The sequence below is a fragment of the Rana temporaria genome, chromosome 7 (assembly GCF_905171775.1).
Source record: "Rana temporaria chromosome 7, aRanTem1.1, whole genome shotgun sequence".
Taxonomy (NCBI): Eukaryota; Metazoa; Chordata; class Amphibia; order Anura; family Ranidae; genus Rana; species Rana temporaria.
Window position 1 is genome coordinate 9003519 of NC_053495.1, and position 19608 is coordinate 9023126.

The 19608-nt window shown below is 44.9% G+C and overlaps 1 protein-coding gene across 3 annotated transcripts in view; it reads right to left on the reverse strand.

The window, feature by feature from the left end:
- Nucleotides 1-230: 230 nt before the first annotated feature.
- The window catches only part of SRGAP3 (SLIT-ROBO Rho GTPase activating protein 3), a 151588-nt gene continuing 132210 nt past the window's right edge, over nucleotides 231-19608 (reverse strand). For 2 of the 3 annotated variants that reach the window (XM_040358840.1, XM_040358839.1), the window contains exons 15-22: nucleotides 19227-19361; nucleotides 17985-18090; nucleotides 13283-13510; nucleotides 11595-11674; nucleotides 10492-10672; nucleotides 8843-8992; nucleotides 7419-7746; nucleotides 231-5727 (exon numbers count right to left, since the gene is read on the reverse strand). In XM_040358840.1, coding sequence (XP_040214774.1) covers nucleotides 5311-5727; nucleotides 7419-7746; nucleotides 8843-8992; nucleotides 10492-10672; nucleotides 11595-11674; nucleotides 13283-13510; nucleotides 17985-18090; nucleotides 19227-19361 — 1625 coding nt within the window. In that variant the 3' untranslated portion in view covers nucleotides 231-5310. The remainder of the gene's footprint in view (nucleotides 5728-7418; nucleotides 7747-8842; nucleotides 8993-10491; nucleotides 10673-11594; nucleotides 11675-13282; nucleotides 13511-17984; nucleotides 18091-19226; nucleotides 19362-19608) is intronic. The other variant, XR_005750532.1, reaches the window with a different exon arrangement.

Genomic DNA, 19608 nt, shown 5'->3' on the forward strand with positions numbered 1-19608 from the left:
CACTCGGTATATGTCGGCGGCGGCGTTCAAAAACAGCGCGTGAGAAGCGGGGAGGACACCACGAATGCCGCAGACGGACGCTGGACCGGACAAGGCCGCCGGGCAACTGTAAGTAACTGTAAACTGTCGATATTTATTTTTTTTCCCCTTAAGATTACCTTCTAGGTTCGGGGTGCGCGCTATACGCTGGTGCGCGCTATAGGGCGATAAATAATAAGTATATATATATATTTTCTGCGCAGTCTTGTAAGTGCCGTTCTTTGAGATTTTCGAGAGAATCGTGATCTTTATTCTAAGCAAAAAGAATCGTGATTCTCATTTTGGCCAGAATCGTGCAGCTCTGTTTTTCTGCAACTAGACAATATCAATGATCATGTCTTTGTAAAACACTTTTTAAAACATCTGGAAAATTTGGCAAAGATGACAAAAAATGGGGCAGCAAGCTTGTTTGCTGGCAAATAGAACAATAGCACCCCTAAAGTTTCAGTTTCTGTATTATAATGATGGCCGTATCTTTTGTGGCTTTTTAGTAGAAAAATTGTGGCAAGTGCAGCCTATAAGCGCATACATTTCTGTCTAGAGGTTTTGGATCCCAGGGGGCCCTTCGATCTCAAGGGCCCTCTGGTGCACATAAGTCATATTGGCTTTTGTTGTGCTAATTGGTGTCTTTGAAGCCCTTATCTACTGCACAGGAGTGACATGCAATATTCACAGCCCATGTGTTCGGGATATCGATAAAATGTTTAGATATCTCTAGTGCAATGATCTCCAGGCGAAGACTTAAAATAATCTAGATGTTTGTGCTTTAAGTTGGTTAAGGTCTAACAACTTTATTAAAGCGAACGTAAATCTGCGGCGTGCTGGAACCAGACTGATGTGCTTAATTCTAGTTTCTGCAGTTAGCCAAAGCACCGGTGTACCTTCAACAAGGCACCAAGTTGTTGGAAAAGTGCATGGGCTATGTCCTGGAAAAGGCAGCTGCCTTAGGGCCCCAAACATGAAAGGTCTCAGTAAGCACATTTCTTAAGTCACTGACCAGAGCTATAAAAGGGTGCAAGCTCCGTACTTCTATAACCCTGAAATCGAAGGCTTATAGACAACGGGCTGGCAGTATATATTTTGGACACCAGAGGCTGGCCCTAAGTTTCCCATGCATAATCAGGCTGCATTATATATTTGCTGATACTAAAATATGGCATTATTATTTAAAAGTGTCAGAGGCCAAACTTTTATATACTACTGACACCAGAAACTGGCAACATACAGTGCAATAAATATCATATTTAGACCTTGCATTCACAAATTGCCTCAGGCCATAAATGTTATGTAGACAGCCATTGGTACTACAATTCTCTGCATGCTCTGCCAAAAAAGTCACATAATGTTTTATACAAAATAGCTACAAATTAGACTAATGCTAAAATCTCTCCAGCATAAGACCCTTCAAGACTTTTCTCTGAAGATCCCAGAACCTTCTAATTAAAATCAGCTGACATTGCACCAAATCCATCCCACCACCCAAGAGTTCACTGACCAAGTTCTGGTGATTTTAATTAGAAAGGTGTAAAGAAGGTCAGGCACAGTGTTTTATACCCAATGGAGGGTCATATTGGAGGGTGCGAAATCCTTGTGGTAAGCATGCTTAGAATGGTAGAAGTTCCAGAACAGAGTTTTTTCTACCTTATGGAGAGTCGTGTTGAAGGGTCTTATATCCGGGTGGTAAGTGTAATCAGAAAGGTTCAGGGAAGGTCAGGAATGGACTTTTTTCTACTGTAAGGAGGGTCATTTTGAATGGTTTAATATCCTGGAGGTAAGTGTAATCAGAAAGATCAAGAGGCCAGGAATGGACTATTTTCTACCTTGTGGAGGGTCACCTTGAAGGGTCTTATATCCCAGAGGTAAGTGTAATCAAAAAGGTAAAGAGAAGGTCAGGAACTGACTATTGTCTACCTTATGGAGGGTTACTTTGAATGAGTTAATATCCTGGAGAGAAGTATAATCAGAAAAGTAAAGATAAGGTCAGAAATCAACTATTTTTACCTTATGGAGGGTCATTTTAAAGGGTCTTACATCCTGGAGGTAAGTATATTCAGAAAGGTTAAGAGAAGACCAGGAAACTGACTATTTTCTACCTTATGGAGGGTCATGTTGAAAGATCTTATATCCTGGAGGTAAGTATATTCAGAAAGGTACAGAGAAGGTCAGGAATGGACTATTTTCTACCTTATGGAGGGTCATGTTGAAAGGTCTTATATCCTGGAGGTAAGTATATTCAGAAAGGTACAGGGAAGGTCAGGAATGGACTATTTTCTACATTATTGAGGGTCACATTGAATGATTTAATATCCTGGAGGTAAGTATAATCAGACAGGTTATGAGAAGGTCAGGAGCAGACTATTTTCTACCTTTATGGAGGGTCATCTTGAAGGGTCTTATATCCTGGAGGTAAGTATATTCAGAAAGGTACAGATAAAGTCAGGAATTGACTATTGTCTACCGTATGGAGGGTCATGTTAAAGGGTCTTATATCCTGGAGGTATGTATTTATTTTTAGAAAGGTACAGAGAAGGTCAGGAACGGACTATTTTTCTACATTATGGAGGGTCATCTTGAAGGGTCTTATATCCCGGGGGTAAGCGTAATCAGAAAGGTTATGAGAAGGTCAGGAGCACAGTATATCTACTACATTACAGAAGGTCATGTTAGAGAGTGTGATATCACATTGGCGAGTGTAACCAGAAAAGTAGACAGCAGGCCAGGAGGTGAGCATTTTTTACCTTATGCTGGCTCACACTGGACAGACTGGGAATTTACAGGAAAAGCTGCTGCCGACCACCATGGTGGGACTAATACGGAACCATCCACTAGGCTAACTTTTTAATTTTGTCCAATATTCTGTTCACTTAATGACATTAAAAGTGCTAGTTCCTCTTTTGAGTTGGGTTCAACTGGAAATGCAGTATGTCGAAAAACAAATTTTTCAGATACAGGTATCTACACTCTCTTCCATGAACTCCTAATGAGGATATAATCTTATGATATCAGAGAGTATCTACCTGCACTGAACATGTGGACGCAATCCTTTAAGGGTCTTATATAGCCCCACCCACTCAGTTCCAGCCTAGTTTCCAAGTAGACAGAGACTGCATGGAGCTGTAACATGTGCACTTATTCCCTTAAGGGTCTTATATAGCCCCACCCACTCAGTTCCAGCCTAGTTTCCAAGAAGACAGAGACTGCATGGAGCTGTAACATGTGCACTCAATCCCTTAAGGGTCTTATATAGCCCCACCCACTTAGTTCCAGCCTAGTTTCCAAGAAGACAGAGACTGCATGGAGCTGTAAAATGTGGACGCAATCCCTTAAGGGTCTTATATAGCCCCACCCACTCAGCTCCGGCCTAGTTTCCAAGAAGACAGAGACTGCATGGAGCTGTAACATGTGGACACAATCCATTAAGGGTCTTATATAGCCCCACCCACTCAGTTCCAGCCTAGTTTCCAAGAAGACAGAGACTGCATGGAGCTGTAACATGTGCACTCAATCCCTTAAGGGTCTTATATAGCCCCACCCACTCAGTTCCAGCCTAGTTTCCAAGAAGACAGAGACTGCATGGAGTTGTGATCCACCAAAAAGACCAAAAAAAAATGTTCAGCTGTACAGATTGTCTGGATCATTAAGTGACTTTTGGATAGCATAGAATGAGGTTAAGAAATACATAAAGATGGACGTTTCCCTTAAGTTGGTATTATCTCAGCATCTAGTTAGTCCAGTTAACTCAGCGAGAGTTGAACAACACCAATAATGGCAAAGATTTCTGCTCAACTCTTTACTGTATACGGTTGGTATGTGGTGCAGACCCTTTCCTGCCTCCATACATCCTGCATTGTTTGTGTGCTGTAGTCCAAAGCAGCCAACGGCAGTCAGGCTTTTATCGGGCAACATCTGGTCAGGGTCATCCAATGGGGTATTTTTTTGTGGTGCTAAATGGTCAAGGTTTTTGAAATGTTACGACCCATCCCAACACAAATGGTTAAAAAGTTTCAGAAATGCAATTTCTTCACAAATATACTCAATATCATTCATCTTTAGCCCCGCACGGGAACAGAATTTCCAGTTAGATAATTGGCTCAGAGTTTCAATGCTTTAAAGGTCCCGTAAATATTCTCTACCTGTGGCCCTCAAACCGTTTTTTGAATCTTAACTCCCATCATGCACTGCTCTGTACCATCGCCCTGGTCCTGCTATAGTGGAATATTCTGAGGAAGTTATAATCCTCGCACGCACTACACACAAACATTTTATTGGCGCAACTAAAATCCCAGAGAGCATCATGGGTAAACGTGAGGACAAAAGCCACTGAGGTAAGATCTAACGGCTTTTTGTACTGTATATTCATACTATATATACACACTGTATACACCTTTTTTTTTTTCCAGTGACAGCAAAAAAAAAAAAAACAGCCTTTTCATTGTTTAAGTTCAAGCATAATTCACATTATCCTACATAAATGTCACTACTATATATAGGTATGTATAGATATATTTATAACGGCTAGGCCTCGGGCCTAAACAAGGTTAATGACATGACTAACATTTTCGGAGTAATTATGTACAAAGTTACATATTGCTCATAGTAAATGGAGCAGCTGAACCCCCTTATAGGGGAAAAGCTCTGGAGTACAGCATACATCGTAAACCACAGGAAATATCCACATCCCGTTAGGAAGCCATATTTGAGCTCCATCAAAGAACAAGATGGTGACCACTGAATATATTGGGATGAAAGTGAGATCTTCAGCCTGATTCCTTTCAAAAAAAGATCGACATCTTGAGTCTGCTAGATGAAAGCTTCCAGCAAATGGAGCCAAAAAAAAAAAAAAAACATCCTCGGGTACAGCCCAGAACTGTAAATTGGAGTTCCAACTTTCACACCTGTTTGATTTAGGAACGCTTGAGATGGAACCAGGAGACATGGAGGCCTAAAACCCGAAACAGGACTGGACATACCCAACCGGGAGTGCAGTTTTAAGGCAATCTGAAGGACATAGGAATATGAGAATTTTTCATAGAGACGGGTTGAGATGAACGGCACGTACACAATGGAGACACAGTGGAATGAGATCCTGTTTTAGATGTAAGACAATGGAGATTTTTTTTACCAGGGACATCAACTTTTGAGAGGTGATCAAGAGAAGCCTCTAGGACAAGTGGATGAGTTTGATGGGTATAAATTCCACAGAGTGTCCTTCCTTAACACACATACTGGACTTTGCCACAATGGATTCCCACCAAGGCCCAGTAGAGATGGTCACATGGTCCCTGACTTTTCAGAAGAATTGTTGGGAAAGATTTTTTCCGTAGGGGTAAGGGCTGGACTTCCCATCCCAGAACTACTACTGCTGCTAGATCGGTGCTGGACCATCGGCCGGGCCGGCCTTACCGGCGGGGGTCTGAGCTGGGCTCCAGCCAGGCGAGCAGACAACGCTGGCTTGAAAGTGGTCAGCATTTCGGTATTGGAAGAGTTGCTCCTCCTCATGGCAGCATCGGGATCCCGTATCATGATGGTGTGCAGGGGACTTACTGGCTCAGAATTTGGGGTTCCAAGGGTAGGATTCTTCATTGGTTCTAGAGTGTCTAGGACAACATCTGGTGCTTGTTTAGCTGTATTCTGACGTTCCAGTTCACGTAGTTCGTTGAGGGCTGTGCTCATTGTCTTCTCGATGTCCTACAATGGAGACAAAAGTCACAAATTAACAATGGGGGGTGTGGTGAGATTTTTGTTAAAGCACAATTTGCAGTATCATACATAAACTTAACTACAATATACTGTATGAGTATGTAAAGCAACCTACCAACTCTACCAGAAATTTATTATTTTGTTTTTGTATTTCAGAGTGGGGAAGGGTTCAAATCTGTTTCAGAATTGTATTATAGCCTTTCTTCCATATATCCCCCCGCAAGGATGCCAAATTGGCCTTACTTCACTGCCCGATCCCGGGCCTCTTTTCCCATCAGCAGAAGTTGGCCACCTATTTGTTTATCGCTGCAAAGCGTACAATAGCAAGTCCCTGGGAGAAGCCGTCTGTCTCGTTTGCGGAGGTGAAGAGCATCTTAACGACTCTCATGATTAATGAGAAGATGTCTAGTATTCTCCATGACTCCCACGCCAAGTTCCTCAAGGTTTGGGGCCCGTGGTGGTCCTACGCTCTTCCCACTTTGCATCCGACCAGCCTAGGCCTCACTAATTGACCTCCTCTATCCTCCCGACCTGGGGGTACCCTTTTCCTGCCCAATTTCCCTGTTCTGCACCTCTTCTTCTCCTCCTCCGTATTTCTTTCTTTCTCATCTTTTATGTCCTCTTTTCGCCATCTGGCCCCCATCAGGTTTATTCCCCATGTTCTCCCTCTGGTCATTTTATTAGGTTCCCCTGAGGGAGAACATGGGAGAATAAATCTGATGCTCTGACTAGGTTAGACAAGGTCGGCACCAAGTAGTCCCCTACTAGATGGGAGAACCTGTCAACATGTTGATAGGGAGGACATGGAGTTTTAACTTGATGCTCAGACCAGGACAGAAATGGTCACCACCAAGGGGTCCCCTACTACACAGGAGAGCCTATCAAAATGGCCAGAGGGAGGACATGGAGAATCAACTTGATGCTCAGACAAGGATAGAATGATCACCACCAAGTGGTCTACTAGATAGGAAAACCTAACATGACCAGAGGAAGAACATGGAGAATCAACCTGATGCTCTGACCAGGTTAGACAAGGTCGGCACCAAGTAGTCCCCTGCTAGATGGGAGAACCTGTCAACATAACCAGAGGGAGTACATGGAGAATCAACCCGATCCTGTGACCATGATATAAATGGTCAGCACTAAGCAGGACCTAGAAAAAAAAACAGGTGGGAAAACAACCACTTCCCGTCTAGGAAAGAAAAGGCCCACAATCAGATATGGTCAATAAAAACAAAAATTCAAGAACAAAGTTGAATAAAAAGGGATAACAAAATTAGATTTTTCTCAGCAGCGTTAATGAAAATACATCCATTATTATGGGACACTAGCAAAGAAATCAAGGCATGTTGGGTAAAGAAAGGGCTATCCTGGGCAGCTCACAAAATGTTTTTGTTGCTAGAGTTCAGATCTTCCTGTAGGTGGCAGTATAACAAGACTGTTTCTGAATTCCTGTGTTCCTTAATGGATGAGAAACACACATACTGTATGTTGTTTTAAAGAGACAGGAAAACAAAGAGACCCTTAAAGGGAAAGTGTACCAACTACAGGAGCAGGAAAATAAAATCATGAATGGCTGGAACTTAATAGGGCACAGAATTAAAAAAAAGAAAAATTACTGAGCTGCTTTATAATAATAACACTCAAAAAAATAATTTTGTAAATATCCCGTGTGTTACCTCAGCCAGAGCCTCTGTCTCCAGGGATTTGTGATCCCCAAGGCTGCTGTGCCTCGTGCCTCCAGTCACAGAACGCAGACATATCCCATCGTTCAGTAGCTTCCGTTCGGGGTAATTGATACTCCCAGCGCTTCCAAATGTCCCCAGCCTGCGCTTTTCAGGGCTGTCCACTCGTCCGCGGCTCAGGGACAACTTGTGGGGACTGCTGGGACAGGCGGCCGCGCGGGGAGGCGTGTCAATGCAAGGGCCAAGAGGCCGAGGCGGGCTATGGTTTTCACCTCCGCTTCTCCGGCGCGGTATAGCAGCTCCGTCGGAACGAAGTCTAACCCTAAAGAATAGAGAGAAATAAAAAATAAACGTGTATAAACCCAAAAATTGGACCAGGGTCTCCAAAGTGTCTAAACAAAGGGGCAGTTTATTATCCTTCAGACTTTCTTGGGGCCCGGACTGTGGCCTGTAGGAGTAGAACATGTCCTGGTATCGGTAATAATGCCCCATCATTGGTGTCAGTGGGAGAAACAGTGCCCCATTGATGGTGTCAGTGTGAGGAATAGTTCCCCCATCTTTGGTGTCAGTGGCAGGAAGTGTCCCTATATTGTTATCAAAGAGAGGAATAGTGCCCTATCGTTGGTGTCTGTGAGAGGAATAGTGCCCTATCGTTGGTGTTTGTGGGAGGAATAGTGCCCTATCATTAGTGTCAATGAGAGGAATAGTGCCCTATCATTAGTGTCAGCGGGAGGTAGAGTTCCCTTTCGTTGGTGTCAGTGGGAGGCATAGTGCCCTATCACTAGTGTCGGTGGGAGGAATAGTGCCCCATCATTGGTGTCGGTGGGAGGAATAATGCCACATCATTGGTGTCAGTGGGAGGAATAGTGTTCTATCATTGGTGTCAGTGGGGGAAAACATGCCTGATTGTTGGTAGCTTGAATTATGCCCCATTATTGTCAGTGGGAGGAATAGTGCCGCAAGGGCCGGATAAAAGCAAGCACAGGGTCACAGTTTGGAGACCACTGTATTAGATGGCCAACTGAATGAGCTCCCATGGAAGCCGGACAATGCCGCTGATAATTGTGAGGCAGTGGCTTAGCTTTGTCGAGGAAGTGATGTTACTGGTGGGAATTTCAGGTAAGAAAGAGATTCACAAGAAAAATATCTGCTTAACAAAACCCAAAAGCGCTACATAAAGCCCAACTCCAACCAAAACTGTGAGGTTTTTATCTGTGGCCTGGGTTCCCACTGGAGGTATGACCCCTGATAGGTATGACCCCTGATAGGTATGACCCCTAATTTCCTGTTGGATTAGGGAAACTTCTACTCCATTACACTCATCTAACTCTCCTCTGAGGCATCCCCTGTACTCCCCTGATCGGCCTCTCTTCCTTGTGGGCCCTTGGGTGCACACACATCCTTTGTTAGTTTCCTACCTGCCCAGGACCCCGGCAAAGTTGTACTCTGGTAGGTGCTCGATGGGTGACTGGATGTCATTCTTGGAAGAGGATTTATCATCCAGGAGGGGCCCGCTGCTTGCCTCGCTGTCCGCTTTTTGGCTCAGATTATCCGAGAAGGCATCATCGCTGGAGGGAGAGAGGAGGCATAGAAAGAGATTATTGGGTGCATGGTGGGAAATTTCTCCAATTTTTAAACCAAATTCTCAGAATTATAGTGACCGTGGTCTGTATAGGTTATCTCATCGATGTTCCTACCTGTCTAGATGGAGACCACTTTGTAAAGAAGAAGGGCCAGTCCTGAGATGAGACTGGGGAGGTCAGGTGATTACTGTCAGGGGTCAATTCATTGCTCATGTGATCACGAACAAGCGGTTGGTGTGCCGCCCCAATGGGGCATAGAATTGTCATATAGATTGTTTCTCTGAACTATTTTCTATGGACGTTGGCCCGGATTCACATACATTGGCGCATATTTATGCCGGCGTAGCGTATCTAATATACGCTACGCCGACGTAGCGCAGAGAGGCAAGCACCGAATTCACAAAGCACTTGCCTCCCAAACTGCGCTGGGTTCCCTCGGCGTAAGCCGGCGTAGGTGGAAGTGGGCGTGAGCCATGCTAATGAGGCGTGACCCCATGCAAATGATGGGCCGAGTGCCATACAAGTACTTAAAACCAACGGCGCATGCGCCGTCCCGTGGACGTATCCCAGTGCGCATGCTCAGAATCACGTCGGAACTACTCCCTAAGATACGACGGATCACTGCCTACGACGTGAACGTAACCTACGCCCAGCCCTATTCACGTACTACGTAAACGACATAAAATATGACGGCTGTGTTCCCTTGGCCATACCTTAGAATGAGTTGCGCCTCATATATAGGGAATAACTTTACGCCGGAACGTACGACTTATGCAAACTGCGTATATTATGCGCCGGGCGCAAGTACGTTGGTGAATCGACGTATCTCCCTCATTTCCATATTTGAATAGGAAATCAATGGGAGCGCCACTTGCGGCCAGCGTAACTATGTGCCCACTATACGCCGGCGTAGGAAAGTTATGTCGGTCAGATGAAGCCTATTTTCAGGCGTATCTCAGTTTATGGGCACGGCGCATATTTACACTTACGCGGCGTATCTCGAGAAACGTCGGCGTAAGTGCTTTGTGAATCCGGGCCGTTATGTTTAGTTCACATGCTGCCATCTAGTGACCTTTTGTGGTAATGCACCTATGTTCTATGTTTCTTTTGTCTGATTTATGACACACTTCCTTTCTGTGTAATGCTCCACCCTTGGAGTTTTGTACTTCCTGTGTAATGGAGACAGCTAACAGGCCACATGTAACATGGGCACATGTATTCTGCATAGTAAGCTACAGACAATATCATCTTTTGACCGCATAAGCACCACAACCTATTGTTCATCTGTTTGTATCCTGTCATCTGCTGTGGCCTGTTTCCAGATTAAAGCACCTCTGCGAATAGAATCGGTACTTGGTGAGTTCAAGCTATCTGATGAGGATTGTCCTCAGTGATTATATCTTCTTATACAGGCCAGGCATAGAGGTCTCACAAGGGATAAATCGCTTCACAACAGTCGGAATAGTTGGTTCTCGGTTACTTACAGATCCTGGACCACGATATACTGGTGGGGTATCAGACCGTCCACCCCATTGTGCCGGCCTTCCCACCAGTCCTCCGACGCTCGGTGGTAGAGGAGCAGGGACGCCCCTTTTTTAAAGGACAATTCTCGCGGTGTGCGACCGGAGTAGTCAAACTTAGCGATGGCTTCAATCTGCTCCACCTCTAGAAGGGTGAGACACAGAAGAATTGTAATTAGCTTTGGGGATGACTATAGTCATGGTGACACAATTTAGCTTTTACAAAATTGGTACATGGTACACCTGAGATCTTCATGCCCCATATCCACTTACCAATAATCTGGAGATGTAACTCAGAGGTGGGCTCTTAATATCAGTGGTTCTAATCCACTGGGGCATGGCCCACTGCCAGTCCATGGCCTCCCCTCTTCCAGGCCTCAAGCTAGCTGCAAATCCCTTAACCTCCCTCCATGCCTCCCATAGTGGCCCACTGAGGCCCCAGGCCCTCTGAGAGCCTCAGCCTCCAAGAGTGCCCATCAGTCTGCTGCAGAGCCACTCACTCCACAGTGCCCTCAATCTCTAAAAGTGTTCCTCAGCACCACCCCAACCTCCCAAAGTGCCCCCCCTGACCCCTCCAGGGCCACTAAGTCAGTTTCATAGTCCCCTAACCCCCTCCACAACCCTCATCCCCATACAGTGATACCCAGCCCCATCCAGAGCCTTCCAGCAATTTAATACCTGTCTAGATTTCCTGTACAATTTTTTTTGCAAGTACAGTGCCTTGAAAAAATATTCATTCCCCTTGAAATATTCTACATTTTGTCATATTACAGTGGAACCTTGGATTACAAGCATAATCCGTTCCAGGAGAACGCTCGTAATCCAAAGCACTCGCATATCAAAGCGAGTTTCCCCATAGAAGTCAATGGAAACTAAAATAATTTGTTCCGCATTGACTTCTATGGTATGCAATACCTCGGAAATACTTGGAAAACACTCAGGATTATGAATACTTTTTCATGGCACAACGAGGAAATACATGTAGTATTCCACATATTTTAAATAACCCCCCCCAGTGGTTATTCAGAATCCTATATGTGATCAGTCGGCTCAGTCTGCCCACTTACCTTCATCGCTTGTGTGTGGCTCAGTACCGTTATCATGGTCCCCTTCTTCAATGGCGCCCGGCTCACTGTGTGGGCTGTCGCTGTAATGGAAATTTTAAAATGTAATTATTAAATTTGACAAAGAGTTAAAGGGGACCTTGCACTAGAATGCAGAGCCTGCTTATTCAGTAGTCTACCCCCCCCCCCCAACTGGGGACCCCCCCCCACAATTTCTGCCAAATTCCCCCTTAACAAAAAACCCTCAGAAAAAAAAAAAAAAGACTGAGGCCCAGATTCACAAAGCACTTACGCCGACGTATAACACGTCGGCGTAAGTGCCAATGTGCGCCGGCGTATGTGTGTGGCAGACCCACGAACCAACATGCGCCTAAAACCAGGCTACACCCCGCCGGCGTAGCTTGCACACACCGGCGTAGGGTGGGCGCACATATGGGCTGGGCGCATGGTGTTGCTCCCATTGATTAGCCATTCAAACATGCAAATGAGGGAAATACGCAGATTCACGAACGTGCGTGTGCCCGGCGCATGCTACGCGAGATGCGCGTAAGTTGTACGTCCGGCGTAAAGTTATGCCCCATAAACGAGGTGCAACCCGGCAACAGACATGCACAGGTCTGCACCAGGGAACACAAGCCGGTGTATTGTGCGTTGGACGTGCGTCTGGCTGGGCGTACGTTATGTTCACGGCGTACGCGGTGATCCGGCGTAGCTTAGGCAGTTGTGCCGGCGTGGTTGTGAGCAGGCGCAGGGGGGTGCTGTGCATGCGTCCACGGCGCATGCGCCGTTCGTGATACGTACCTGTCTGGCGCTCGGCCCATCATTTGCATGGGGTCACGCCCACTTCCACCTACGCCGGCGTGCGCCTTCGAAACCCGTAGCGTTGGGAGCACTGGCTTGCTGAATGCAATGCTTGCTTCTCCGCGCTACGTTGGCGTGCCGTACGGTGTTTGCTCCAGGGCGGCGTAATGTGCGCCTTGCTCTCTGTGAATCTGGGCCTGACTGTTTAGACACAAAGGAGACTGAAGAAGCAGCTTTCCTCGAGGTGCCATTTTTTGCAGTTGCAAGATTTTAACATTAAAAATGGGAATGTGGCCATTCGAAGGATGAATATTTTTCCATCCTTGATTAGTATTATTATTGTCATTAATTTAATTCAATTTTCCATTTAAATAATTAATTAAATAGAATATATAATTAATTTTAATAATTAAAAAAAAAACTAATATTAAATAAATCAAATTTTAATAAATGTAAAAAAAAATAAAAAATGTAATTGAACGTTTAAATTTAAATAAATAATTAAATAGAATAATTCAATAATTACAGTCATTAATTTAATAAAATTTTTCATTTAAATAATTAATTAAATAGAATATATAATTAATTTTAATAATAATAAAAAAATAAAATAATATTAAATAAATCGAATTTTAATAAATGTAAAAAAAAATTAAAAATGTAATTGAGCGTTTAAATTTAAATAAATAATTAAATAATAATTGAAATGATTAAATTCAATGAATTGAAATCAATTACATTGAAAATGTAATTTGATTTAATTACAAACGTAAAAAATAAATTTAAAAAATGTAATTAGTTAATTAATTTATTCAATTATTTAAAAAAATAAAGATTAGATCTTAAGCTTCGTTTTGCGGCTTGATGCAGCCCAGGGGGTCGGTTAGTACCAGTACTCCGCGTCCACAGTCATGCACTTCTCATAGACGGGCCCCTCCAGTTCCCGGTGGCTGGGGAAGATGGCTTCGTGGTTGACGATGATGCTTTTGATGACCTCGTTGACGTGCGCTTGGCAGGACACTGGGTCTTGACTGTCCGGGATGGGCATCAGCGTCGGGCCGAAGCAAATGGCCAAATTGTACGGGTCCATCATGTTCTCATCGCTATACTGGGACAAGCTGAAACAGAACACAGGCCATCATGATACTGGGCCATCAACAATAGGCTCTAACTGGAAGAAACACAAGGAGGACATGCAAACTCCATGCAAATAGTGTCCTGAATGGGACTCAAAAGTGAAGACCCCACATATACAGTATTTAAAAAAAATACTACAAGCAGGGCTGCCCAAATCTTCTCTTTATCTGCCCAGAATCCCCTCCACAGGTAATCAAACCAGGAGTGGGAGGGTCTGCGCTGCCATCCAAATAGGCTATAATGCACTGCACACTACTAACATGCTTCGGGTACTGGGAGGCTGCAGGAAGAGTTATTCAGGTGGTTTATAGGGGCAATATGGCCCATTGGGGCCCTCCATAGTGTAATAATGCTCTTCCATAATTAGGTTTTAATAATAGTACACAGGGCCGCCATCAGGGGGGTACAGGCAGTACACCTGTAAGGGGCCCGGAGGTCCACAGGGCCCCAGATGGCAACCCCCCTTTTTTTGTATTTATTTTTTATAAAAAAAATATATATATTTTTATTTTATTTTCTATTAAAGGGACAATTTTTTTTTTTTTTAGAGGTCCGGAGATCCCCAGGGCCCCGGATGACAACCCCCCTTTTTTTTTATAAAACAAAAATCTTTTTTTTATATATTTTTTTTATTTCTTTTATTTTTTATATATATATATTTTTTTATAAATGTTTATTTTTATATATTTATATATATATATATATATATATATATATATATATATATATATATATATTTATTAAAGGGCCCAGAGGTTTCTTTTTTTTTTATTAAAGGGCCCCAGATAGCAACCCCCCGTTAAAAAAAAAATATATATATATTTTTTTTCTTTCTTTTTTTCTTTCTATTAACGGGCCCAGAGGTCTCCAGGGCCCCGGATGGCTACCCCCCTTTTTTTATATATATTTTGCTTTATTTCTTCCTTTTTTCTCCCCCCGCTTCTCAATCCGCGCCAGCCCCCCCCCCCCCGCTTCTCAATTTCAGGTGGCATCACCCCCCCCCCCCGGTTCTCTGCTCCAGGAGGGCCCATGCCTGCTGAAGCTGTGTAAGGGGCCCCATATTTCCTGATGGCGGCCCTGATAGTACAGCCTTACCTCTCAGGGATTGTTGTGTGTGCTGATATTTGATTGTATTCTCTTCCTGTCAGGGCAGACATATCATCTCTGTCGCCTGCCTGAGCTCATCGCCCAATTTCCATTTTTAGTTTTTTATCAGTGTCAGCCGTTAGGGGCGCACGGGCCCCCGCCCCCCTCTATCCATGCCTCCTTCCCCCTAATCTACATACATGGCGCCGGTCGCATGGATTCCAATGGCGGGGGTGTATTTTTTTTGAAGCACGTGATTAGAGCACCCTGATCCCACCCAGTTGTGTGACAGTAGCGAATAAATATTTGCTATCGACACACTGATCTTCTTCCCGGCCAATCAGGAGCCCGCAACCAACCCGTAGAAGCCTGCAATTTTTTTATTAATTAATTCTCCAGCGCCCTCATTAATATACTATTATATATTAATTTTTTTCAATAAAAATAGTTTGTAAACAAAAAAAAAGTAAAAAAATTGAAATTCAGATTATATTACAGGTGGCCATTTGAAAGAGATAATCTTTAATATTATCTTTAAATGTAGTAATATATAAAATCGAAAATCGGCGCTGCACAGTAGGGATGCCGGCAATGGCCCAGATTCAGGTAGCAATTGCGCCTGCGTAACCATAGTTACGCAGCGCAATTGCTGACTTGTGCCGGCGTAACGAGTTCTCCTGATTCAGAGAACTCGTTACGCCGACTGCAGCCTAAAATCTGCGTGGCATAAAGCTCTTATGCCACGCAGATTTTAGGCTGCATTCTAGCGATGACCGCTAGGGGGCGCTCCCATTGTGATCTGTGTATAGTATGCAAATTGCATACTAACACCGATTCACAACGTTGCGCGAGCCCTGCGTACGCAAATTACGTAGTTTGCGTACGTCGGGTTTCGCGTAAGGTTACACATCCCAATAGCAGGCGCAGCCAATGCTATAGGATACCCGGCGTTCCCGCGTCGCGACGTTTGAATTTTACGTCGTTTGCGTAAGTGAATCGTGAATGGCGCTGGACGCCATTCACGTTCACTTTGAAGCAAATGACGTCCTTGCGACGTCATTTGCCGCAATGCACGTCGGAAAAGTTTCCCGACGGAGCATGTGCTGTACGCTCGGCGCGGGAGCGCGCCTAATTTAAATGATTCCCGCCCCCGGCGGGATCATTTACATTGCGCGCGCTTACGCCGGGCAATTTTGCCGGCGCGCCCTCGCAATTTACGGAGCTACTGCTCCGTGAATCGAGGGCAGCGCAAATTATTTGCGGGGGCGTAGGGCAAAATCGTTGCCCTGTGCCTCCGCAAATAATGCGCAAGTCGTACCTGAATCCGGGCCACTAATTCTAAATTCCAGACTAGCGAGCCAAGCTGGGACCTCAATGACTAGAAGGAAATCAGCCCGGGAAGAAGTAGTCTTGATATACATATCTCCACCACTAGATGGCAGACTAGACCGATCGATAACAGAACTGCAACGGTCTCTTGCTAGCATCACATAACAAAAATACCAACACAACATAATTATATAGAATAAATTATTAACAGCTCTTAAATACATCCATTATTCATTCTACTTGGGTGGCTTACAGCGGCCGCAATCCATGAATGCATCCGATTTATAATGTATAATAAGTGTAGAATATCTGCATCACCATTTAAGGGGCCGGTATATTTTCACAGATTTTTTATTTATTTTTTATTAGGGTTGCCTCTTTTTTTCCTTTCTCCCCTTTTAATCGCTACTTTCGGTCAAGTACTCGCTGACACGGAGTACCGATACTTTGCGGTGCGATTTGCGTCAATAGAAAATAATTCGGTGGAAATCGCAACGGGAAAGAATCGCTTTCGAATTTTTGAACAGGAATGTGCTGCAATTCTCGTCCGATTGGCATGCGATTTCCCCTATCGAAAAGAAAGAGAAGCGCCATCTAGTGGGCAGTTTTTTTTTTTATCTAGAACTCTTAACCACTTCCCGCCCGGTCAATAGTCAATTGACGTCCGGGAAGTGGTTGTGAAATCCTGACTGGACGTCTATTGACGTCCTGCAGGATTTCATGTCGGCGCGCGCCCGTGGGGGCGCGGCGATCGGTGATGCGGGGTGTCAGTCTGACACCCTGCATCTCCGATCTCGGTAAAGAGCCTCCGGCGGAGGCTCTTTACCACGTGATCAGCCATGTCCAATCACGGCTGATCACGATGTAAACAGGAAAAGCCGTTGATTGATCTTGAAAAAAATCGTTGATGAAAAAAATTAACACAATCGATGCCAATCAGTGCCCACAAATGGGCACTGACTGGCAACATGGGCACTGGCTGAAATGATGCCCAGCAATGCCATCAGTGCCACCCCTCAGTGGCCATCAGTGCCACCTCTTAGTGCCCATCTATGCCCAGTGCCCACCTATCAGTGCCCATGTCTGCCACCCATAAGTACCCATCAGTGCCACCCATGAGTGCCCATCAGTGCCGCCAAAGAGTGCCCAGTGCCGCCTATGAGTGCCTATCAGTGCCGCCTATGAATGCCCATCAGTGCAGCATACCAGCGCCACCTATCAGTGCCCATCAGTGCCACCTCATCGGTGCCCATCAGTGCCACCTCATCGGTGCCCATCAGTGCCCATAATTGAAAAACTTAATTTTTTACATTAGATTGAGGCTCATTTTGTGAAGGGGAATCGGGTGTTTTTTTTAAAATCGAAGCAGTACTAACCGTTTTAGAGATAGATCTTCTCCGCCGCTTCCGGGTATGGGCTGCGGGACTGGGCGTTCCAATTTTATTGACAGGCTTCCGACGGTCGCATACATCGCGTCACGATTTTCCGAAAGTAGCCGAACGTCGGTGCGCAGGCGCTGTATAGAGCCGCACCGACGTTCGGCTTCTTTCGGCTACTCGTGACGCGATGTATGCGACCGTCGGAAGCCTGTCGGAAGCCTGTAAATCAAATAGGAACGCCCAGTCCCGCAGCCCATACCCGGAAGCGCCGGAGAAGATCGCTCTCTAAAACGGTAAGTACTGCTTCGATTTAAAAAAAAACACCCGATTCCCCTTCACAAAATGAGCATCAATCTAAGGTTAAAAATTGTTTTTCGGGTGAACTCCCGCTTTAAAGTGAGTGCTAACTTTTTTAATAAACGGCCCACCAGATGGCGCTTTTTCCTTTCTATACACACACACACAGGAGCGGTGGTAGGGGGGAGTGCTGTGAAATTGCATTGCGACTCTTTGCAGTGTGATTTGCGCCCATTCATTTTTCATTACTTTTTCACCGCAAAGTATCGGCTTTTAATTTAAATAATTGATGAGGGGGGGGGAAACCAGAGAAATCAAAATACAAGCAGAATAAACTTCAACTTCAAAGTCTAGTGAGGCTTACTGGTTGAGGAAGGCGAACAGATATCTCATGACCACCAGGACGGCTCGGGGTAAAGTGATGAGGATCTGTCGGATGTGGTGGACCCTCTCCGCAGAGTTCTCTATCTCTGGAATAAAAGAGAAAACAATCATTTGTACAGAATCTGCATAAATGTAAAAAAAAAACTTTCGTGCGCGCTGAACGCTCCCCAGGCGTCCGAGGATGTCCTCCCAGAACGAGAGAGCCGCGCTATAGCCATCTTTCGGCTATATCGCGGGGCTGAAGTGGTTAAAAAGTATAAAAACTTAGGGCCAGATTCACAAAGGAGATACGACGGAGTATCTCAGATACTCCGTCGTATCTCTCAGAGTATCTATGCGCCTGATTCATAGAATCAGTTACGCATAGATATCCCTAAGATCCGACAGGTGTAATGGACTTACACTGTCGGATCTTAGGATGCAATACCGCGGCCGCCGCTGGGGGGAGTTTGCGTCGTAAACCAGCGTCGGGTATGCAAATTAGGAGTTACGGCGATCCACGAAGATTTTTCCCGTCGTTACAAGTGTTAGATTTCCGTCGCAAAGATAGGGCACCTTTAATATGGTGGAAAATTACTCCACCATGTTAAAGTATGCCCGTCTTTCCCGCGTCACTTTAGAATTTTTTTTTATTTTTCCCGGCGTAAGTCATTTGATCACGTCGCGATTCACAAAACGTCGGCGCGTCGTAATTTCGCGCAAAGCACGTCGGGAAATTTGCGACCGGAGCATGCGCAGTACATCCAGGGCGCGGGAGCGCGCCTAATTGAAATGGTACCCGCCCCGTTTGAATTGGGCCGCCTTGCGCTGGACGTGTTTACGATACACCGCCGCAAATTTCCAGGTAAGTGCTTTGTGGATCGAGCACTAAAACGGAAAACTTGCGGCGGTGTAACGTAAACGGGTTACGTTACGCTGCGCCCAAGCTACGTGAATCTGCCCCTTACATATTAAGCCAGGCCAATATGTAAAAAAATATCTATATATATATATATATATATATAAAAAAAAGGGGGTTGCCATCCCGGGGACCTCTGGGCCCTTTAACAAAAGAGAATATATATATATATATATATATATATATATATTTTTTTTTTAAATAAATAAAAAAAGGGGGGGTTGCCACCCGGAACCCTGGGGACCTCTGGGCCCCTTACAGGTGTACTGCCTGTACCCCCCAATGGCGGCCCTGCCCCCAGCACCACACTGAACCGATACTCACTAATCGTAGATATCAAGTCTTGAAACCTTTCCTTGGGAAAGATCGGATTCTCCAGACCCCGGAAGTAGAGCTTCAGTACCCCGGCCACAGAGTTGATGTCCCTCTCGGTGTGGTCCTCCACCAGCGGGTCCTCCCCTGGGCACGGGGCGGACAATGCATCATTCCACAGCAAACACAATTACATCTCATACAACAAATAAGGGAATTATTCTAGAAACTGATCCTCCACATTAACATTTTGGTGTTTCATTGTACATTCACAGAGACTTAGTAAGAGTTTTTAGGCAGATTTTCTAGTGACAAACGTCTGTTACAATGTATCCCAAGCCACACATTCTTTTAAGTTTTGGAAATAGTAGGGGCGGCGGCGACCCATTGGCCA